Genomic DNA, 24,896 nt, shown 5'->3' on the forward strand with positions numbered 1-24,896 from the left:
CGCAGCCACTGTCGCCAGGAATTTTGTGAACACCCTGGGCGCCGTGGTCACTCCGAAAGGAAGGACCTTGAACTGATAATGCTGACCCTGAATCGTGAATCTGAGGTATTTTCTGTGTGATGGATGTAGCGGAATGTGAAAGTATGCATCCTTGAGATCCAAGGTTGCGAGGAAGTCTCCCTGGTTGAGCAACGGAAGGACTTGCTGCAGCGTCAGCATGTGAAAGTGTTCTGAGAGAATATACTGGGTTAGGGGTCTGAGGTCCAGAATGGGTCTGAGGGACCCGTCCTTCTTTGGGATTAAGAAGTACAGGGAATACACTCCTGTCCCTTCTTCCTCCACCGGCACGAGCTCGATTGCCCCTTTTTGCAGCATGACAAGTACCTCCTGCTGCAATAAGTGCAAATGCTCTGTGGACATAGGACGGTGTTTTGGTGGCATGTTGGGTGAAGTGGACGTTAACTCTAGACAATAACCGAACTGGATAAGTTTCCTGACCCACCTGTCTGTGGTGATGGATTTCCAGACTGGCAGGAACTGCTGGAGCCTCCCCCCGACAGGTGTTGTGTGGTCGGGGGGCAGGGGCAGGACGTCACTGCTTGGTGGTGGCAGAGGAACGGGAGTTGTTATTTCCACGGCCTCTGCCTTTGGCACTGTTGCCCCGATAGCCGCCTCTACTCAGCTTGGTGTAAGAGGACTGCGCCCCACTTTTAGTGTATTGCGTTTGCTGGGACATCTGGCCTCTGGAAACACCTCTATTGCCTGAGCGACGAAAAGTACTGCCCCGAAACTGTTGGGACTGGAGAGCTCCCATGGACTTTGCAGTCTCTGTATCCTTCTTTATTTTTTCCAGTGTGGCATCCACCTCAGGTCCAAACAACCTATCAGGGTTGACCGGCTGATTGAGGATGGTGGTTTGTATCTCCGGCTTGAAACCGGAGATTCTGAGCCATGCCTGACGTCTCAACATCACACTGGTGTTAATGGCCCTGGCCGTGGTGTCCGAAACGTCCAGTGCACATTTAATAGAAGCGTTGGAGATGAGCTTCCCCTCTTGAATGACCATTTCCGCCGCCTCTTTATACTGATCGGGTAGATGTTGTAGCAGGGTCTCTAGAGTGTCATAGTGCGCCCTGTCATATCTGGCCAAGAGTGCCTGAGTGTTTGAGATACGCCAGATATTGGCTGCTTGAGCCGCCACCCTCTTCCCTGATGCCTCCAGCACTTTAGATTCCTTGTCTGGGGGAGGAGCATCACCAGTGGGTTGCGAATTCGCCCTCTTCCGCGCATTAGAAACGACCAAAGAGTCCAATGGCAACTGGCCCTTGATGTAGGTCGGGTCGCCAGGTGCCGGCTTATATATTTTTTCAATTCTAGGGTTGACCACCCTGGCACGTGTGGGTTCTTTAAAGATGTCCGCAGCATGTTTGAGAACCCCTTTCAACATTGGGAGAGTTTTGACAGTTTTCTCTGCTGTGGAAAAGGTATCAAAAAGGAAGTCCACGTCAACAGGGTCAGCATGTAGCTGGACGTCGTGGTTTGTAGCTGCCCTCTCAATGAGAGCATTAAATGCCGCAGAATCCTCAGTAGGAGAGGTTTTGACATTGTACACCTGAGTGTCCGGGGCAGTTTGTGGATCTCCTGGGTCCCCTGCATCTGCCCAAGAGTCCTGGTGATCTTCAGGATCAGTGGTGGCAGGAAAGTTATACTGTTCGTCATCACCTTCCCCAGCCTCCACATCTGAGTAAGTGGGTGAGGGTGTAGCAACTCTTGGAGTCTGTGTAGCAAGTGGCTCAACCAGAACCGGGGAATCCGTAGAAGGCTTCTTGCACTTCAAAGGAATCGTGTAGGACTCCAAAGGCTGCGTCGCCGTGATCTTTCTCTTGTAGAGGGTAAGTTTACCGGTGTCGGCGTTGATAAAGTGTTCCGACTGTTCCTCCACCAAGGGTTGTCGATGCTTCAAGCTCACAAGCTGCGTAGAAGGCTTCGACCGAGCAGACCCTTGCATGGGCGCGTTGGTGACCGACCTAGGTGCGAAGGCCTTCGGTGCCACCTTAGGCGGTAACGTAAACAGGAGCGGCGTCGAAGACGTTGGCGTCTTGGCAGCCTGCTTCGGGTGGAAGCATCCTTCGGATCGACCGCGGAAGCCTTGTTCCTGATGCGTTGCAGTGAGTCCGACACCTGCTTCGTAAAGGAAGCGGACGGTTTCGTCGACCCGACAGACGTCTTCGGTCCACCAGCGTGTGAAGACTGGAGCGTCGATGTCTTGGTCTTCTCCGGCTGAGGTACAGGAGCAGCTTTCTTAGGTGCGCCGTGTCCTCCTTCCGCGCCGACGGCCTTCGGCCCCGACGACTTCGGGTCGGCGGCCTTGACTCCCGGGGTTGGGGCCCCAGTCTTCGGCTCGACGCCCTTGCTCGATTTTGGATCGACGCCCTTGGCTGACTTTGGCTGGATGCCTTTGGTCGATTTCACCGGGTCGACAGCCTTCTTCGGCTTCGGCTGCCCCGACATAGCGTAAGACGAGGGGGCGGCCAGAGGGACAGACGTCTTCTGTTTCGTTGGCGTTTCCATCACTTTCGGTTTCGTTGACACCGAGGGTTTCACTTTCGGTTTCGTTTTGACGACCGGCGGCTCCGCAGAAGTGTCCGTAGCCGGGCCCGTAGGCGAGGCCGTGGATTTGGGTGCAAGGTCTTGGGTAAGGCCGTGAGGCGATCCCGCGACCTGAGCCTTAGTGATTGTTCGAACGGGGCATAGCTCTTCGTCTGAGCTATCTTCCATGGCCCCATAGGCCTCATTGTCGTCTCCTACCTCGTCAACGACTTCTTCTGCATCGAGCGCTGCGACGTCCGTGTCGTAGTTGTAGTCGATCTCCTCCGCAGTAGGTGAAACCTGCAGATGAACTTCTTGGTCGTCTGTTCTTCTCTCTCGAAGATGTCCACCGGTGCCGGGGCCGACTGCTGGGCCTCCAGGCGCGCCACGCGCCGAAGTCGAATCGTTTTCTTCGATCGAAACCGGGAACAAGCCATACAGTTGGCTTCATCGTGGTCCGGCGACAGGCACTTGTTGCACACCGGGTGGACGTCGATGTGGGGATACTTCGATCCACACACGGGACATTTCTTGAATGGGCTCCGTTCCATGATGGAAGCCTTGTTGCGTCGACTGGGCCTCGAGCACCAAAGAGTTACGCGACTCCTCGGGACGTCCGACTCTGGAACCGAGCCGGAACAGAGTTGGGCACCGAGCGCAAAAACAATACCGACGGTATAGGAAAAGGCCTTCAGGCCTTAAGAAAAGTCTATATCGATTCCGAACTGGAGATAACGAATATACATCCGAACCCAATAGCGGAAAAAAACAATCTGGGGATGGAGTCGATGCCCATGCGCACTGTAGTCCAGGGGAGGAGCCACCTATCTCGTGATACTTCGAAGACTCTTCCAGGACAACAATGTGCAATCATCCGGACCCAACACTAGGCGGCGATCTATGCTATAGATATGAATTCAGCAGCCCACATGCCTCGAACATAATCTATCCCCAGCACCAGCGCCCACTCTCCCCGCTCTCAATTCTCACTATCACGATTTTGTCTGTGCACCATCTACAACTACTTCTACTTAGATTCGCAACCGATGAATAGAGCCTAGCTGGAATATCACAGCATTCAGGTCTCTTGGGACGCCCCCCCGACCCAATCTCCTCCGTCTGTCGCAGCACGTCGAGCATTCTTTCCCAGTGGGTCGCTATGGGTTCTTTCCGCAGCCACAGCGTTTCTTCACTCCGTATGGCAAATCCCTCCGCCTTAGCCCATGCCAGAAGCGAAAAGCGCCAGGCTCGCACATGCGGTGGGCCTTCCACCGCTTTGTTATGAGGCGCTTCGCGACCACCAGTCCCAGATCCAGGAACCGGGACGTCACCTTGTCAGTGGGGGCTCTCCTGAAGTGATGCAACAGATGCACCGGCCACTCCAGGGGCACAGTGCGGCCTGTGCAGACCTGTAACCATCTATTAACTGTGTCCAGTATGCATCTAGCCTAGGGTAGGTCCATAACATGTGCAACAACTCCGCCCCTTGTTCACCACACCTGGGGCACGTCGCATCATTGCGATTAAAATACCTGTTGATTAGCGCATGCGTGAGATATGCCCTTTGAACAACTGTATTTGGCGGAACCTCATATTTCTGGGAACACGCACCGGACTTTTGAGTATCTTCTCCCACTCCTTATCCGCTAGTTGCCTCCCGAAATCCAGTTCCCATTTGTGGCGGAGCCGGTCCAGGGTGATTGTCGTGCGGGTATGGAGCGATGTCGCGAACCAGCGGACAAGATGCCGGCCCCTCCCCATAACATGCAGATACTGTATAGTTAGGTGCTGATTGGGCTCCGTGGTCAAATGCCCCCTTTGGCGGTCTGTTTCGCCACTAGAGAGCGGTGCGCCAGGAACTGCCCCAGCAATAGCCCCTCTTCCGCCACCAAGGATTCATATGGCATGAGCGTGCCATCCCGATATAGATCTCCAAGGGTTAGCATATCAGCTTCATGCCATTCTGCGATTGTAGCAGTCGAGAGCACCCCAGCCCCGCTAGGGGACCCCTCCAGGGGAACTGCAGGCGCATATGGCACTACAGCCCTGGTAAGATACAGAACCCTTTGGTAGCATTTGTACGCCACTGCTAATAGGAGCGGCGCCGGCGGCTTAGCAGTGACAGCAGGATGGAAAAGTCTGGTTATTTGCTCCAGTGAGTAGGGCGGCAGCACAGTTGCCATGTCCTCCCGACCCCGGTCCGCAAGCCAGTGGGCTATCCATTGCAGTTGAGCTGCAAGGTAGTAGTGTTCAAAACAGGGCGCAGCTAAGCCCCCCTGGTCAGCCGGTAGATACAGCTTTGCTAATGCCAGTCTATGCCGAGCGTTGCCCTAGATAAAGTTTCTCAGCAATGTAGTGAGCACGGTGAAAAAGGTCGCCGGCACATACAAGGGCAGATTAGCAAAGTAGGACAGGAGTCTGGGAAGCATGACCATTTTGGCTAGTGCTACCCTTCCAGTGATTATCAGCAGTAGTGTGCTCCAAAAGCGTTCCTGCCATTTGATCGCTGTTACTGCTTTTCCCAGGTTGCCATCAAACAGGTCTTTTGGCTGGCGGTATATCTGTATCCCCAGGTTGCGGAAGGTGCACTCTCTCCATTGCACTCGCATACCACTAAGAGTGCACCCAGAGTCAATGTTGCCCTCCCCAAACGCATAGATGCAGGACTTGTCAGCATTCACTCAGAGTCCCGTAACAGTGGCAAAAGTCTGCAGTATGTGTGCCAGCCGACCAGATATATTGCCTACATCCCTCACATAAACCAGCAGCTCGTCTGCATATAGCGACACTTGATGCACCGCATCCCCTAGTGATATTTCATCCCCCAAGGTTGCGCGTATCGCCACAGCTAAAGGCTGTATCGCCAGCGCAAATAGTAGAGGGGATAAGGGACAACCCTGTCTGGTGCCCCGGCGCACTGGTATAGCATCGGAGACATATGGGACCAACCGCACTCGGACTGTGGGATTTTTGTACAAGAGATCGACCATCTGGAGGAACCCCGCTCCCAGGCCATACCTCAGCAGCACCGCCGACAGGTAGCTCCATTCTAAGCAATCAAATGCTTTTTCTAGGTCTAAGATGAGACATCCCGCTCTAGGCCACTCCCGTGTTGCTTAAGTCGCCACTCTAAAGTATCTCCGCAGGTTCAGCGACGTGCACCTTGTGGGTACTAAAACCATTCTGGTCAGAGTGGACCAAGTGGGGGACCTCCAACGCCAATCTTTCCGCCAACACTTTGGCGAGAATCTCATAGTCTACGTTTAGTGGTGCCAGGGGTCGGTATGACCCCAGGGCTGTGGGGTCTCTGGCTGGTTTTAGCAGGGAGAAAAGATATGCTTCCCGCATTGAGGGGGGTAGTGTGCATTCCTCCAGCACCGTGGTGTATAATGCGTGTAGATGTTGTACCAAGAATTCACGGTATGCTTTGTAATATTCTCCTATTTCAAGAGACAATGGTCCCAAACTTCAATTCAAGTATCAAGACAAAAATAAATATAGACCAAAATTGAAATCTATATTAACTGTCCAGCCGGACAGATTTAATAGTTATTATAATCAGATGTGGCAAAGTTATTCAACAATTTCCAAGTGGGACAAAATGTGTCCGCCCCAGATACTCCGATTTCACCACCAGAGGGGAACAAGGATTGGGAACCCACTAGCATGTCCAGCCACACATGAAGATCATGCATTGCATGAATAATAGGAGTAGATTCGCTCGGCTGGGTTGAGGACACGCCATATGTCCTGCAGTGCCCAATTTGAGAGCCAATCCCCAAGCGATTGGGTGTTCGACACCACCGTTGTCATGCTGAGAGGGGGGGAAAGATCTATCTATCAAGCACCATGTTGAAGCCCCCTGCAACAGCCAGGGGAGCCCAGTATAGGGCTCCCCTGGCTATAGTGATAGTGATAGTTGTGCCAGCAAGGATGGTTGGTCTACATTGGGCGCGTATACCGACCCCAGCAGTATTGTTTGGCCATTGAGCTTCCAATGCACGATGGTGTATGATGGTGTACCTGCCCTCTTGGTCTGTAACCACATCATTGCAGATAAATGGGGTACCCGCCCGTATCCAGATCAGTGTGCCTCGCGCGTGCGCTGAGAATGCGGTTCCATAGTTCTGCCCTCCCCAGCATCTGCGTAGCCTATCAACTCTGTCTGTGTCATGTGTGTTTCATGTAAAAAGGCGATACCCACCAAGTGCCTCTGGAGGTAGGAGAATACAGAGTAGCACCTCACGGGTGTATTACTCCTGCGCCATTGCACAAGTGCGGTGTAGTCTGGAAAGAACATGACTGGACTGCCACTCACTTTAAGGTCCCCCACTTTCTGGGTTTCACGCAGCACCACTTCTCTGTCTCTGTAGTTGAGGAGTTTAAAGAGCAACAGGGGGCCTGGCGCACGGTCGAGTCTTCCCCATCTAGAAGGCCCACCACGCGAACATTATTGCGCCGGGAGCGCCCTTCTGCATCTTCCACTCTGTCTTCAAGCGCGTGCACATGGTCCATTATATCCTGTAGCGCAGCCGTGTGGTTCAGGGTGACAGGCTGAAGTTCCTGGAAGGTTTGGTCGTGGGATGCAACTTTCTCAGTCAGTTTGCGGTGGTCCACATGGAGTAGGGTGAAGTCTGAGGTGACTTTGTCGATCCTCGATTCCAGGGACGTCTTGGTCTGTTCAAGGGTGTCATCAATCTTTTCCACGGCAGAAAGCACTGAATCCATTTTGGCTGCGAGAGACAGCGCCTGCGATTCCATCTCTGCACCCTGCCTCCCATGCGGGGGGTCTAGGCTTCCCGTGCGCAGTTGTCCCTGCTGCGCCTTGTCTGGGAGCCGGCCCATTACAAGCTGCTGCGCTGTTGGCATCTGTGATCAGCTTGTATCGTGATTGGTCTTGGCTGTTGGCTGGGCCACTGGTCTTGGTCTATGGGTCTCAGAGTTCACCCCTAATCATGTACTGTTCGCGTTACCTGGCGAGGTTAGTGTTCTGTGGGTGCTTTTCCCTGTGGATGTCGTCTGATTTCAGGAGCAGGTCTCGCAGCAGGCAAATTTTGTGTCTCTGGATGTACCACAGCGGGGGAATGTCCGCGCACCATGCGCGGCGGCCGGCGAAGGTATCTCCAGCAGGTCCCTGTGGTATGTCTGTTCCCTCTCTACTGCGTAGGACTCCACTTCCAACTCCGCTCTACCCCAAGGGCGTCACATAGGGTACTGGAGGGTCCGCCCTGTGCCCCGGGCACTCACCAAATCATAGTCTCAGCGGCAATCACGGCCTGTAAGATGGCGCCCGCCCAGCCCGTCCGCTGTCAGCCCTTCAGTTTCAGAGCTCCTGTGGCCACTCAGCTTCAATGTGGCAAGGGTTCCCAAGGTTCTGGGCCGCAGCTAAACAGCGGGCATCCAGCCGGTGGCTGTGTGCCTAGGCTAGTGGTTTACTTCCCCAATCTGCCAGGCTGGGCGTGCGGCCCTCACCGCAACAGCGGGTCTCGACAGCCCCCGCCCAGGGTCGGTGTTGCCTTCAGCTACACCCTAGGTTGGTCGTGGTGCTCCGCAGCCGCCCACCTCTCCTCGTGGCTGCTGGTCCATGCTGCCTTGTGGGCTCCCAAGGTGTTGCGTCGCTCTCGTGGCCTCCACCACAGATGAAGAGTATCAGGTATTGCCCCCACAGCGAGGATCTGCCGCGCCCCGCACAGAGTCAATCTCGGCAGTGGGCTCCGCCGGGGGCCCCGTCACTCCCCTCTGGAGGTAGGGCACCTTGTCTGCACCGTGTTGCGCCTGCTGACAACCCGCTTCCTCTCTGGCATGCCTTCAAGGTGTTCCAGAGGGCCTATCCTGTGTTTCAACGCCACATCTTAGTCCTGCCGCAGTAACGACTGCAGCGATTGCGACCTACAAAATGGCGCCCATCCGGCCTGGTCACTGCCGCTTTGTCAGTCCCAAGGGCTCCTGTAGCCGTTCAATGTCACTACTTCTCTGGTTTTCCGAGGGTCCGAGCCACAGCTGCAGGATAATCCTCCACCCAGCGATTTCCGCCTTTCTCCTGGGGTTACAGCACCCCAGCGTCCCCCACCGCAGGTGGTGATCACCGGGGGCTGCTCCTCCAGCGCGGTTCTCTTCGCACCCCATCCAGACTCACTACCAGCAGTAGGATCCCGTCAGGAGCCTGCTACTTCCCTCGGGCAGCAGGCTCCCTGTCAGTTACGGACTGTCTCTTCGGCCCAGGCCACTGCCACTCGCCCCTCCACCGCTGTCGTGGGCTCCCCCCTCACTCTCACCTCGGCTGCGCGAGCTGATGCGTGTCAGGACAGCTCAGCACTACGTCTCAATATGTTGCCGCCACCACCTCCAGGTACTGCAAACCACTCACAACTGCTCCCAGAGGGTCCCCACTTTCAGGTAGTCGGCCTCAGGGATCCGCCGGTCACGTAGGTCTCCTCTCCGCCGGAGCTGTCACTTTCGCGTGCAGCGGCTATCAACAAAGGTGCAGCGGCGAGCACCAGCCGCAGCCCCCGCCGCGCGCCGGCTCCACGCTTGATCAAGGCCCCTCGACTTCCACGGGCCGCGGCCTTGACCACGTCTGTGAGATGATCACTCCACCGGGTCTCCCAGGCGCCTCTCTTCAGTATCTCGCCGGCCCGGACGTTCTCAGCACGAAGGGCACCTCCTCAGGATCATTTAGCCGGATAATCAGGGAGGAACAACCATTACAACGCAACTTTTACAACGAAATACCATTACAACGAAACTTTTACAACGCAAAAACTTTTACAACGCATACCATTACAACGCAGGATTTTACAACGCAAGTACTTTTACAACGCATACCATTACAACGTAAGTATTGGTAAGTATATAATTATTTTTAAAATATAATATGTTTGGGTTTTTGGGTAAAGGGGTATTTTTAGGGTTCAGGGTCAGTTTTCAGTTTTTGGGTAAAGGGGTATTTTTAGGGTTCAGGGTCAGTTTTCAGTTTTTGGGTAAAGGGGTATTTTTAGGGTTCAGGGTCAGTTTTCAGTTTTTGGGTAAAGGGGTATTTTTAGGGTTCAGGGTCAGTTTTCAGTTTTTGCATAAAGGGGTATTTTTAGGGTTCAGGGTCAGTTTTCAGTTTTTGGGTAAAGGGGTATTTTTAGGGTTCAGGGTCAGTTTTCAGTTTTTGGATAAAGGGGTATTTTTAGGGTTCAGGGTCAGTTTTCAGTTTTTGGGTAAAGGGGTATTTTTAGGGTTCAGGGTCAGTTTTCAGTTTTTGGGTAAAGGGGTATTTTTAGGGTTCAGGGTCAGTTTTCAGTTTTTGGGTAAAGGGGTATTTTTAGGGTTCAGGGTAAGTTTTCAGTTTTTGGGTAAAGGGGTATTTTTAGGGTTCAGGGTCAGTTTTCAGTTTTTGGGTAAAGGGGTATTTTTAGGGTTCAGGGTCAGTTTTCAGTTTTTGGGTGAAGGGGTATTTTTAGGGTTCAGGGTCAGTTTTCAGTTTTTTGGTTAAAGGGGTATTTTTAGGGTTCAGGGTCAGTTTGGGTTTTTTGGGTAAAGGGGTATTTTTAGGGTTCAGGGTCAGTTTGGGGTTTTTGGGGTACAGGGTTAATTTGTAAAAATAAATTAAAATTATATTTTAATTAAATTAATTAAATAAAATTAAATAAAATGTAATTATATTTTAATAATTTAAAATAATTTATATTAAAAAAAATATTATATACTTACCAATATTTACGTTGTAATGGTATGCGTTGTAAAGGTACTTGCGTTGTAAAATCTTGCGCTGTAATGGTATGCGTTGTAAAAGTTTTTGCGTTGTAAAAAATTCGTTGTAATGGTAGTCGTTGTAAAAGTATGCGTTGTAACGTCATACATCCAATCAGGGGATAACGGCCGGAGCGCTAGAAACTCGCGTCCGCCATGTTGGCTGGCTAGCCACGCCCCCCCAAAGTACCTGGCACTCCTCATCATCGACAACCATAAACGCCCCAAATTCCCACAGCAAATCATTTTTATGGTGGGAAAATAATATTAAACAGTGCTTATCCAACCAAAGGTCAGTGAGCGTGGGGGCATGGTCAGAGGTGTCACTAAAAACAGAGGGCCACATTTATGAGGAATTGGCATAGGGCAGCACCACAAGTTTGCTTGCTGTGGTGCCCTATGCGAATGTGAAAGGGCAGGAATGCACCATATTTATGAAATACAGTGCATTTCTGTCCTTTCCCCTTGCGTTGGAGCACAAATTGCTTCCTAGCACCAACATAGGCAGGATTATTTTTGTGCATTAAGGGGCACTTTCCTTCACAAAACCAATCTCTAGAGGCGTTTTTCCATTTCTATGTGCGTTGCAGAATGCAGCACACATGGGAAGAGGATAAAACAAGGAGAAATGTAAACATTTCTCCTCGTTACTCCTTGCTGGGGCGGCATACGTCTTTGGCACTGCCCCAGGATTACGAGAAATATGAGGCAGCATCAAAATCCATGAGTGTTGCAGGGGAACCCCCAGGCAACACCTATCGAACACCTCCTTGACGCAGAGTAAGGCAGCGCAATGACTTGCACTGATTTGTCTTATTCCATATCTATGAATCTATGCAAAGCCAAGCAGGGTGATTTTGCGCTGCCTCATGGGTATGGTTGAGACACTTGCGCCGCCGGAGCATCAAAAAAAGTGAGGCTCTGGTAGCGCAAGCCTCTCATAAATAAGTTCCAAAATACTCTGTATGTTTTTTAGGTCTTTTTACCATCAGGTTCCTACATATAAAATAATGGGCAGTGTGAATGAAAAATAAATAAGAGAAGTTGTTACTCAGGGAGAAATGCACTGTAGTACATTATGAAACCTCTATTGGTTAATGCACTAGAAAAGGACTGTGTGTACCTCGGAGCCATCAAATGAATCTTGGTTGGTGCAGTGGAGAATAGTGACTTGTGTATTTTTAGTGTTATGAGGTCACAGCCTGTGACAGAAAGCACTGTGAATATTTAAGTCATTATTTACACACAGTATAAGATAGACTGATACAAAATGTGTAAATAGCTTTACAATAAAATGGTGCTTCAAAAATGTAGATTTTAGTAATACCAGGGTGTATGTAATCTTTTTTTTTTACATAACTGTCCCATCAACACCTCATTAGGGGTCCTAAGGGCTGTTTAAATACAGTTGGGATTAAAAGCAAGAACTTCCCAGCCCAGTTGTTAACTCTTTGCACTACAACTCAACAAAAGCAAATCTTTGTCAACACAAAAGTTGGAGTGATTCACGGGAAACCCAAGCATCCTTAGCACGTGCAGATTAACTAATAGGGCACATTTGCATTTCTTTCAGGCAACATTCGACTGGATGAGGAACAGCCGCCTTAAACTGAACTCAGACAAGACGGAAGTCCTCATCCTGGGATCATCACCTTCCGCCTGGGACGACTCCTGGTGGCCCCCGGCCCTGGGCACCGCTCCCAAACCAACGGACCACGCACGCAACCTAGGCTTCATCCTGGACTCCTCCCTGTCGATGACCAGACAAGTCAACGCCGTCTCATCCTCATGCTTCAACACCCTGCGCATGCTCCGCAAGATCTTCAGATGGATCCCAACTGAAACCAGGAAGACCGTCACCCAGGCACTCGTCACCAGCCGACTGGACTACGGGAACACCCTCTACGCCGGAACCACAGCCAAACTTCAAAAAAGACTCCAACGCATCCAGAACGCCTTCGCACGACTCATCATGGACATCCCTCGACACAGCCACATCACCGGACACCTGAGAGACCTGCACTGGCTCCCTGTCCGCAAGAGAATCACGTTCAGACTCCTCACCCACGCACACAAGGCTCTCCATGACCTGGGCCCCAAGTACCTCAACGACCACATGACCTTCTACACGCCCACCCGCCAGCTACGATCGACCAGCCACGCCCTCGCCACCGTACCACGCATCCGCAGAGCCACCGCCGGAGGAAGATCCTTCTCCTACCTGGCAGCCAAGACTTGGAACTCCCTCCCCACCCACCTTCGGCGAACCCAAGACCATCTCTCCTTCAGGAAGCAGCTCAAGACCTGGCTGTTCGAGCAGTAACATACCCCTCTCCTCCAGTGCCTTGAGACCCTCCCGGGTGAGTAGCGCGCTTTACAAATGCCGTGATTGATTGATTGATTGAAGCAGCCTGGCACGAAAGCTTTCCACAGCACAGGAGACTCAGCTGAAGCATTTTAACGAGCTCAATTAGCCGTTCCTGGAGGGCTGTCTTTTTTCCAAAACGAAAACAAACGTCCCACAGATTGAAAACCTCTGCCATAAGTCAATCCCACAGTTACATAAATAAGCAAGGCATAAATATATGGGGCGATCTTTATGAGGGAGGGCATTTCAATACATTAGATACATGGAGCACACATGCAATGCGCACACCTTTGGACATCTTCTAGGCGCTGTGGGCCGTTGGGGAGATTAATTGAGCTATTGTCCAGAGTCACATGATGAGCTGCCGCCGGGAATCGAACCGTGAGTCCTGCACTCCAGAGTCAGGCGCTCTGGCTGCTGCGCCACATCTCTCCCTTATAGTGAACATGCCTGAAAACTTCTGAATACTGTAAATTGTCCTATAGGTGGAGATTGGGAAGTCCTAACAGAAAGATTTTGTATAGTGGTTGCTTACCTGAAATCTTATGATGGAGATGCAGAGTTAACAGACCCTAGCAGGCAACACCCTTACTCTGCCGCCATTTACCTGGATGCCCTAACATCAGGTTTAAATATCTCTAGTTATCAGGCGATATTAGGCCAATAGGAACCCTAGCTTACATAAGGAAGTGCCTTCCAATCATGATGTATGGTATGGGCCACAGAGATGCAGGAACTGTTCAAGTTAAGGAAAACAGAATCTGCCGACGTCTGTTGAGGGTCTCCCCTCGTCCCATCATTTTTCATTGCATCAAGAATTAGGCCTGGCATATGTACAGGATCTTATTGTTGTAGCTACTTTGGCTCCCTGGGGTTCGATCTGGGTGAACAAGGAAGCAGAGCTTAATTGGGCTGTTAGAGATGGCCTTTTGTGTGATCATGGATTGAACATCTTGTTGCTAAAGTATATAAGGGATACTGCTTTGGGTTGTGTGTGAGGACCTTCAAAGCCAGGAATTGGTCTAAACTTAATATTCGAGCACTGAATGAGTTGCTTCTTAATAAGCAGCCTACCATTACCTCTCAACCCGACTTTGACCAAATTTCAGTCCACCTATGGCTTCATGAGGCAGTAGCCACAATCTTGCCACCTACTTCAAAACAGATGTACAGAACACACCCCCCTGCTAATTAGTTTATGAATACCCTTAGACTAGAAAAGAAACAATGTAAAATACTAGAAAGACAGTGGAGGAAACTCTATGCTGAGAATGCCAAATCTAAATATGTGGCGACACTGAAAAGATATCATGCCCTTTGCAAAGAGGGTCATGCAAAGTACTTCACTATGAAGATTGTCAGCGCGTAAGACTGCCAGAAGACTCTTTTTAAGGTGGTGAAAGAACTTTCAGTGGCCAATAACATCTTGCCTCCGCCCTCTCTTTCACAGAACCAGTGTGATGAGCTAGTCAACTTTTTTTTTAGAAAAGGTGGAAAAGATTCACGATCAACTAGCAGTTGAGGCCATAAAGGCAGAGAGCTACACACATCTGGCCACACCTATGGGAAGCGATGCAGAAGTCACTCTTCCGGTTTGTAAGTTGGAGGAGTCTTTCAGAATTAGGACTTGGTCCTTTCTGGATCTCATCTCACTAAAGAAAATGCTGCAATCCATTAAATCTGGCTCCTGCTGGACCCCCTTCCCCTCGCCAGACTCAAACTACTCGATGACTCCGCTTTAACTGTCATTTTAAAACTTATCAATACCTCTGAGTGCTGGTATCGTACCCCAGAACTAGAAGCATGCTCTGGTTCTTCCCCTCTTAAAAAAGTTGATTTGGATCCCTCCTGTTGGTCAAGTTTCCGTTCTATTTCCCTCTGTTTTCTCCAGAATTTTGGAAAAGCATGTTAATTCACAACTTTCCACCTTCAATGAGACCCATTGACTTCTCCATCCTTCGCAGTCTGGTTTTAGGGTGGCATACAGCACTGAGTCTGCTCTGCAAGGGGTTACTGAGTGTCTCAGACATCATCTCGACTATGGTGGTATGGCTGCTCTCATTCTGCTTGACTTGAGCGCTGGGTTCGACACAGTGTCTTACTCTATTTTGACCAGCAGACTTGACTACTTGGGTGTATAAGGCCTGATTTTGAAAAGGGTGATCTCCTTTTTAAAGTAGCGCACTTTCCAGGTATCCTCAGCAGACTCAAAATCAAAGTCACGAGCCATGACCACTGGCGTCCCTCAGGGATCTAGTCTGAGCCCCTTGCTCTTTAACATCCACTTTCGTCATTTAGCTGATGTTATTGAGAAGTGTGGGCTCACCCTTTTTCCGAGAAGCTGATGACATTCAGATCATCTTTTCGTTATCAGCTGCCCAACAACATAACCCTTCGCTGCTTCACTTAGGCCTGAGGAATATTTCCTTATGGATGAATAAAAATGCATTGAAACTCAATGTCCTAGTCTTCGGCAACAATCCTGATCTCTGGGGACTTAGCTACTGGCCGGACTCCCTTGGGCCCTACCCTCTCAGTCTACTAAGGTCAAGAATCTTGGTTTTATCATTGATAACAAACTTTCCTTGAAGCTGCAGGTGTCAAGGTTACTGCTGTCTTTTTTTCAGTCCTTAAATGGCTGAAAAAGATCCTCTGGCTAATCCCCTTAGAGGCACAGAGAACGGTCATTCAGGCTCTGTTTATGTCCAGACTGGACTATGGCAATATGCTGTACCTAGGCACAGACAGGACTTTGATTAGACGCCTCCAGACCATACAGAATGCAGCTGCCCGGTTACTGTTTTGGCTACCTAGACATGCTCCTGCCTCGCCTCTCTTCCAGGAACTGCACTGGCTAAAGATTTCGTTACGCATTGAATTTAAGGCACTTTGCTATATGTTCAAGGCCAAACATGGCTAAGCGCCCTCAAACATCCAAGTGCAGGTGACTCATATGCCTTCGCGTTTGCTGAGATCTGCTAGTTACTCATGGTTCACCACGCCTAGGTATCGCTTAACCCGTATTAACGGACGCTCTTTTTCTTATCTTGGCCCCAAGCTGTGGAACTCTCTTTCTGTCACTCTCAGGAAATGTAACTCCTTACTGACTTTTCGTAAAAATCTGAAAACTTGTTTTCTAGCTTTTTGTTGGGGTTATCGTTATCTGCATCTATCCTGTGACGTCAAACCACGCGGGTGGCTGCGCGCTTTACAAGTCTATCAAATAAAATACTAGCGAGACTGTGGAAGTGGTGAAGCCATCTGTAAGGGACTATTGCTTGATTCAGATGACAGTCAGGACTGCTCCATATGTATATTTTGTACAGAATGTGTACACATGTCATTTATTAACCCGATTTAGACTAGGGACGATACGTTGGTTGTTATGTTTTCCATTAGCGCAATACTCCTCAGCTGATAATTGTATTTGCCCGTGTGACGAACAATCTAATCAGATTTTATTGCACTTTGTTTTTTCTGCAATTATTGCCTTCCCTATAATAGGAGATTGCTACTGCCCCTGTTGCACAGATATACATTTACTAAATATAAAGCTGCTTTGCGTTTTTTACAGCAACTAAATTATTATGATACATTTTGTTTGGTTGGTTGCTTTTTGAGAAGTATTCTACGCTTGAGGAAGGCAATGTTATTTTAATGAATGGTTGTTCATCCCTAACTGCACTTTGTCTCAGCCTTCCTAGTCCCTTGCATAAATCATTCAATGTAATATAGTGTTTTATGCTCTACTGATGGAAGTTTAAGCAAGGAATATGTTTTGGCATGTATTTTTCTTGTTTGTTGTATTTTAAATATTTATATAAATGTATGTTCTTTTCTAAAACTTGAGTATTTTGTAACATGCCTGTTTTTTATGATCAATTTCGGAATGATGAAATAAAGATTATTGACTATTGAAATCGCTCTAGATATCAGGTGACCTTAGGCCAATAGGAACCCTAACCCTAGAGGCAATGGGAGCTTAGGCACCAATCATAACCGTAGCTCTAACAACTAATCTGAATGCAAGGCCTAGTTCTAATAGTAAATTAAGAACAGGCCTTAAAAAGGCACTTTCTATCCTTCATCGAGCACGACCCTCCACCCTCAACACCACCAGTAAAGAAAGGCTCCTAAAAATAGCACATTACTGGTATCTCACCCCAGCCAGAGTGGCCAATAAACGAGACAGGCAGTGCTGGCGGCAATGTGGTCAGCAGGGTACGCTCACAAACCTCCTATGACACTGCCCCAAGATAGACTCTTTCTGGTCGGGAGTGCTAGACGCAGCTAACACTATGTTTACAACAGACATACTCAAATTCCAGAGCTACATACTTCTGGGCCTCCCCAATCCGCTCCCCTATCCACTGAGTTCACCTAGAGGCAAAGAAATCTCTGGGGGCAGCGAAACAAATCCTCCTCGCTAGGTGGGAAACAGAAATGGTACCCACACACCAAGACTGGCTACATAAAATATGGGAAATACTAGGAATGGAGAATTTGACCGCAGCAACAACGCAACAACTTCCCCGATTTTATAAGATGCGTCAACCCTGCGTACAATACTGATCAGATTAATTCCGCACATTATCCTGCCCCCAATATCTACGGATACTGCCCTTGACATCTACAGAGCATACTGCATATCGCTAGAACACTGCTACCCCCAGTATATGTTCACACCAGATGCACACCACCACACCCCTCTCACACCTTGTCCTCTTTGTCGTCTTCCTCTGTAGTCTCTACTCTTTTCTATTCTGTATGATACCAACAAGGTAAGCTTTCTTATTGCATTTATCACAGGCCAACGGATGTAGGTGGATTATACTGTAATGGTCTTACTCTTTATAAAACCAAAAAAACAGATTCAAACCTAAAAAGGCAACTTCTCTGCACATCTTGGTGATCTGCTCAGAATCCCCTTGCATGGAGAACCACTGAGGGCCATGAAGTACAGCATTTTTTATGTTCCATCAGATCTACTCTTAAAGCCCATGGCTCTATTGCCAATTCATTTATGCAGAGTTTGCTTTGCTTACCTCCAGTAGTGATCTACTTACCTTCAGTAGAAATTTTTCTGGTGGATACGCTATCTACCTGCTTATATCTCCCCTCTTGAATATTATCAGATACAAGACTGGATCCAGAAACTTTGCAATAGCTCTCTTGATCTGGTAGGTGAAGCTGGCTCCATCTTGGCATTATTGCAGTGCACATTTGACATCACTGCAGCTATATAGCATCACCCAGGTGTCCTGTTCTCGTTGATTATTTTCGGAGCCCTTAGAGGCAGAAACCAGGAAAGTTTTAGATTGAATGGGAGTATGCAGTGCAACAGTACTAAAATGAAACATATTTTTTTTAGAGGACTATGACCATCTTTTAGAACAGGGAGGTGGCAGGATCGGTAAGGTGTCTGCAGGTACATGCTGCATCCAACAGAAACATCACTGCTGAAGGTAAGTAACTTTGACTTCTAAAGGATATTTCTACCTGCAGATTCCTCACTTGTTGAATACATGCCGCAGCAGTACCCTATCCTGGGTGGTGAGTGGTCAGACCAGGAAGTCCTGCAGCATAAAACACGTGAAATGTATTTACCTTCTCATGTCTGAAACCACTCAAAACTCAAAAATGCTTTGCAAATGTGTGCAGGGAAGCCCATGCAGCCACCCTGTCAATAAATCTCTGCCATGGAGGTTTTGCTGCCCAGTTCGGAATTTCATGTTTTTGCTCTGCTGGAATGAGAACTGATTCCTTCTGGTGATTAGGTCTTAGAAAGCCAGTATACCCTCTCCTACTCTCTAGAGGGATGGATCGGATGGAAAAATGTGGGAAGTGTAAGCGGGAAGTGTAATAGACTGCCCATTTGAAATGGGTTAACCACCTTAAGCGGGGAAAAAACATTTAATTCTCAGAACCAGTTTGTGTGGGTAGAAACAGGTAAAGAGCGGACAGACGATAAAGCACTTGCAGGTCACTGACATGTTGCATAGAAGTAATGGCCACAGCCACAACTGTCTGCTGTAAAAGGGTTCAAACGAAGCCCACATCAGATACATCAGAAGCAAATTAAGGTCCCTTCTTTTCCTGGGCATACCTTTCTTCTCCTTCAAAGACTTTGAGGAAGGAAAAAGGCACGACTTTGATTGCCATCTGGAGCACAATCGATATGCACCATAAAAAGTTCTGCATCCTGCTCCTTAAACACCCTGGTGTGCATGAGACCACAATCGTCCCAAGACTTTAAGTCCTGCATCGGCCCCCAATCAATACAGAAAGACCTTGTGGGAATCTGAACTTAGTTGAGGTACTCCTAAACACTTTAAAAAGTAGGAATATTTGTGTGAGCATATTCACTTAGTAACTCTGGATCCGAGTCGAAGGGTTCGGAAAAAGGGAACAGATGTCAGGGGATCAAGAACTGTGCAGTTGGAGTAATAGCCACCCCCTTTGCAAGGTACTTCCCAAACTGAAAACTGAAATTCCAGCCAGGAACATGGAAACTAGTCTGGAGACAACTGACCACGAGAAACTCCAAGTTATTGCAGAAGAGATTGAAGCAGTTGTGTCTCACAGGACAGAGTTTGAGTGCATCTGCTGTTGAGATCAAAGACTACGAACAACCACTTGGATTCATTGTGAAAACGTTCATCCTCGACCACAGAATCTAACTTATTGTTGATAATATTCAATAATCCACAACTATACTTCAGAGAATATAATTATCCTCCAAGAGCTATAACTAATGAGAAATTGCTGCACCCCATAATAGCATATCAGTTGAAGAAATTATGGAGACTGGTACAAAAAGGTCTCAGTAGACGAGGGGCAGCCAACTATGAAAGCACGGGTAGTAACAGAGAAAAAATCAGTGGGAGGGAGTTATTGTGTTAGATGTAAGTAGTGTTATAGGACCAATATTAATCGAATTGTCTGAAAAGGTTTTGCAGATTTAGGACAATGATCAACAAGACTATAAGACCTCCAACTTGAACGTTACTAGGCAGGTCATTAAAATAGCTGTGCACACCCGAAGGCATTCTCTTCGAATCCCAATTCATGTATTCTTTATTGTACTTTCTTCCGTACGGAGGAGGTACGGTTAAAAACACGGGTCACTGGGAACAAGGTATCTATGCCTGTGGAGATTTCTAGCTGAAAGTAAGTAAGGCGAATATTTCATAATATGTTCATGGATTAATTTATTTTTTAACTAAAGTATACAATCGGAACTAGTCTTGACACCGGGATGGCACTATGATCCATGATTGATTCAGCACCACCTACCAGCATGGTAGAGCTACTGCAAAGTTTCAGGATACAATCTGGCATCTGGGGATAGTCAAGAGGTGACAAATCTGAGGGTAGAATTTGCCATCAGAATACACCATTTTTATCAGCTCATTTGCGTGAACAGCCACTCTCCACCAATTCCCTTGGAAGGGACAGATTTGCTAACTTCTTTTGCTTGATGTGTAAAATCTGGCTAGGGAACTACTGTGGAGGCATGAAGTAGTTTGTCGCTATCATGTGTGAGAAGGGTGGATGAAGTGTGCCTGTGGGTCTGTGTGCATGAAGGAAGCTTGCACACCTATTGTTATCCATGTTTGCTCGGTTTGAGGGATGCGCTCCTGCTGTCTGATTTGTACATACATTTGTCTGTGTTTGCAGGAAAACTGCAGTGGATGCCCACGCTATACCTCTTCTCTGTGGATAGAAAGCTTGAACTTTAGCTGTCCATGATATATCTATTTCATATGTTAAAAGAGACCTGAGTCATGACTGGAAGACTTATTGGAAGTGGGTAGGCGTGGTATGATATCCTAAGATGGTTTTGGGTGCCATTGAAGATGCATGTTCTGCTTTGCTGCATAAACATTTTGCCCCTTAACTATGATCCAAAAGCTGTGACATAGTTGCTCTGCAGACAGAGTCCTACCTTGATAAAGGCGCGCTTCATGGCATACAGCCTTTCATCGTACAGGAAACTGATTAGCAGATTAATGGAGGGTCGATTGGCTGACGTGTTCTGAATGTGAAGGGTCAGCTTGAAGGTCGGGCCAATTCCTTGTACCTATGAATAAGATGAATAGTGACTTCAGCTTTAGTGTTGTTGGTCAGTTTCAAACAAATATCTGCCAAAAGGACAATAAATCAATACGCTCTTTGTGTTTCATTTACTTATCTTGTTTAAAGTGCTGGAAGAAAGAAAATAAAAGATTTACTTGGTTCCGGACTAACAACCGCCTTCACACATTTTACAAATCATTTAAATTGTAATCCGAGCCTTAGACTACAGGTTACATTCTGACAGGTGATTTTCAGTGATTTTGATCGCTATCAGAAAAACTTAAACAGGTCCTGAACAGAAACCTTAATATTGTACGTCAAAGCAAATCACTTTTACAGAATCATTGATGGTACACGACTGAACGAGCAATGCTTCTTAACACACATATAAATATTTGTGTATATTACACAGTGGCAGTACAACTGTTCAGTTACGATTGAGCCCCACTTTTTATTGAAAATACATTTTTGATTTGCATACAACGTTGCCCCCATTAATGGATCTGCACCAAATTTAGCACCTAGTTAATATACTTAACTAAGGTACGGCCTGCCAAATTTTCTGCAGTTCCGTGCTGAGCAGAAAAAATAAGAACAGGGTCAAAGAGATGTATTTTCCCATTTTAGCTTCCATTGGACATTGTGATCACACTAACAATCAAAACAATTGAACGAATTTATACAAATCCGAAATTTCGCTTTGGTTGGTTTGGCGCAAATCTGTTAAGTAGGTGTGAGATATTAGCATTTGAAAAAGGGGTGGGCTGGAATGGCTTAACACTTGTAGATCTTGGCTGCAACAAAAAAAACAAAAACGAATTTGTGTAGCTCCATAAGGGGTGGAAAGTTCAAAAGGGGGCGCTAACAAGTACTTATTTGTTAATAAATTTGCCATTGTGTGAAGAATCTGTGCAAAATTCAGCACACTCTTGATATGACTAGTTTTCTGGTGGTATATCAGATATTGAGCCACTCTATCAAAATAAAGGAAAGGGGATGGATGGGTCAATATCATTTTTATTCACTAATAACTTTAGTGCGGTTTCATAAAATATACCTCAAATGTGCCAGCAGGCAAATTAAAGTACTGAGCTAAGCTAGGCAGGCCCTGCGATCAACCTCTACTTTGCATGGTCAAACCGGGTTGGGTGTTCGCCCTGGCAAATGTCTTGCACAGGCCAGAATGTTACATGACAGGTCAAAGCTGTACATCATTAAAAGCATGAAATGTACCGAAAAACAAACACAGTTATAGTAATAGTAATAGGGCATGAGATTTGGTGTGAATTGTGCGTTGCACTTCATAACTGGCGTATTTCAGGGCCTTTTCAGTTGTATTTGTTGAACCATAACTGACCTTTAACTGTTGTCATCTCAATGTGCATGTACGTATGTGTGTGTACACACACATATATATCTACATACACATATATATACGTATAAAACACACCATTATCCATCATTAACTGTGTTTTTCAGTGAAATTCTGAGGTTATTTGTTTAATCCCAACTTGAGGTGTTAAAACGAAAGCTCACCATAATTTAATTTTAATCTTTTGTTTTTTTCTTCAGTGAGTTTTCAGGGTTATTTTAATCATGCACACATCCAACAATTTCTTGCACCCAAACTGTTGCCTGTGCCCAAATTGTGCTGTGCACAGCCTTTGCCTACGGAAACGAGGGGTTGTCCAAATGGCCAGCCATTCGACCTGGACTTGGGCCCAACATGCCAAGGCATCCAAGCCCCGCAATGCACAGCCTTTGGAGTTGCACACTGGAGGTCAGCTGCCATGGATGGTTGGACACATGGCCTTGCCTTTGATGAGGCCCTGCGCTCAGCCCGCTGCAGCAATCATACCCCAATGTAAACAGCCTTTAGCAGCGAAGGTTGGCTGTTGTGCCAGGTGTGCACCGAACCCACCAAAAGAGACCTCCCCACTGCACATAAGGTCTGGACATGCCCAACAGCATTTAGCCACAATGTCTGGACATTGTTTAAGGGTCTGTGTACCCTACTGTAGGGTTCAAGAACCCTTGCAGACTTGTGGACCCATGCTGGACTTCTGAAAGGCCATGTGGACTTTGGCCCGACCCGGCACCCAACTGCCGGTGCACATGCCCTTCACCCAGGCCCTCTGGCCAAACATTTGTGGGTGGCCAACTGCTATTGCATATGGCATTTGAGGTTTGCCACACGTTTTAAAAAAAATGCAAGAGTTTGCAGACCCTTGCTGACTCACGGATCTATGCTGCACCGTCTACGGAAGGTCTAACATGGCTCCAAGAGCCTTTTCGTAGGTTCCTGGTGCCCTAACATAGTTTGCACACCTGCTTGTGGAGGAAAGGGTGGGGGTGGGAGGACAAGAACATAGCTCTTGTCCTCCTAAGTTGTTAGGCTGTGGTGCGGTACGGGGGCTCCCCATCGCCTCCGGTCCTATATGGCCTGGTACTCCCCTAAGTCCCCTTTTTTACTTGTTACCTATGGCCAGCCCTTGCCCGGATGGAGTCTCCCTCCCTCCTTCAAGTCAAGTATTGAGACCACACCAATTTTAGGAATTTTTGGATTAGGGGGGAGTAACCCCCCGGCAGTATTTATTACAAAATTAAAAAACATTATTTATTAACATTGTTTACAATTACGCAGAAAGGCCAGATACATTGTTAGGCTGATTATGTCACATGGCTAACCTTAACTCTAATACACATGACACTCCTACTGTAAATCTAACAATGCATATATACACTTTCTGCGTGTCCCCTCTAGAGCCTACGGCAAGGTCAATGACTGGCAGCCTCCTGATCCCCACAAACTATGAGAAATTACTACGCCGGAGTCGGCTTGCGCAGGGGGTACAGCTTATCGGACAGATACTTTCTACCGGGCCCCCCTACGCCCTGTGCCTTAAACTCCATAACGGGGGCTGCAGAAACTCTGCATACTTGCGCCCTGAAGCGCATGCGCGTGCGGGGGTGGCCACAGGCCCACTGGGAAGAAAGACTCCCCCGGCCCCCGCACTCCAACAGCCTACCTACCGGCTGTCACTGCCCCTGGAGTTACATGTTTGACCGCTAAGGACCGAAGACTATGCTTACCAATCATGACCTTACCGCCGGACCGGAGACACAAAACTAAATACGACATTTTTAACTGATATAAAATAACATGTACTGACATTTATTCAACAGGGGTGTGGAATTTAATAAAATATCTACTTGTCCATGGGGCAGGCTGCTTAATAAATCTACTTGTCCTGTAACAAAATCCACTCGTCCCCTTTGTGCCATGTAATGCGGCAACAAATTACGCAGCAATGTCATTATATAAGAGTTCTGATATAGCCTCTCTGATTATGCCAGGGTTCATACCATAGTAGTGTTTGAATACTAACAATTCCCTTAGCTGATATGTTTCTGCAGGTCTACATACTGGGGCTGAAGGTAGTGGTAAGCAATAGTTCCAGGGTTGGAATGCACTTTTTAGTCTGTGCAAACCTACTAGCGTGCATGTTTTAAGGGTTTTCGCCAATTCTTCTCTAATCATTTCCCATACTGAGAACGGTTGGAAATTTACTACTGACAGTGGCAGACTTAAAACTTCTTCCAGGGTTGGGGAAAAATGTGGTTGGAGGAAAAGAGAACTTGAAAACATTCAGATTTTCACATAAGCAAATCTACATCTGCATATTTGCTCATGCTAAAATGTAGTTCACAAATATTTTCTAAGAGTACTATTTCTTGGCCTACTTCTGTAAATTCTTGTGAATTCATGGAAACTGTACATATGCACGTAATGCAAGGATATATACCATGGATGCACTTTTGAGACTTTCTTTAATAATTGGGCATCTAATTAGGCCTGGCTTTAACCATGACCTTTTGTTTTGTTTTTTATTCTGTCTCTCTCCGTCTGTCTATCAGCTGGCGTCCCTGTAAGTGACAGTATTTTGCTCTTTTACAAGAAGCATATTGGCACACAAAGTAGTTTTGTTCAGTGCCCAGAACCACTGTGGCAATGTGTGCTGAGACCAACATTTTTTGTTTTGATTTTACCAATGCTTGTTAGAATGGTGAGGACCCAGCAGCTCCCACACTGTTAAGGTTTTACAAAAACCATGCCTGAACT

At 47.7% G+C, this 24,896-nt stretch overlaps 1 protein-coding gene across 2 annotated transcripts in view; it reads right to left on the bottom strand.

The window, feature by feature from the left end:
- BBS1 (Bardet-Biedl syndrome 1) overlaps positions 1 to 24,896 on the bottom strand; it is a 541,250-nt gene that overhangs the window by 152,548 nt on the left and 363,806 nt on the right. For both annotated transcript variants that reach the window (XM_078660785.1, XM_078660786.1), the window contains one exon: positions 20,643 to 20,777. In XM_078660785.1, coding sequence (XP_078516911.1) covers positions 20,643 to 20,777 — 135 coding nt within the window. The remainder of the gene's footprint in view (positions 1 to 20,642; positions 20,778 to 24,896) is intronic.

Source organism: Lissotriton helveticus, chromosome 9, assembly GCF_964261635.1.
Source record: "Lissotriton helveticus chromosome 9, aLisHel1.1, whole genome shotgun sequence".
Taxonomy (NCBI): Eukaryota; Metazoa; Chordata; class Amphibia; order Caudata; family Salamandridae; genus Lissotriton; species Lissotriton helveticus.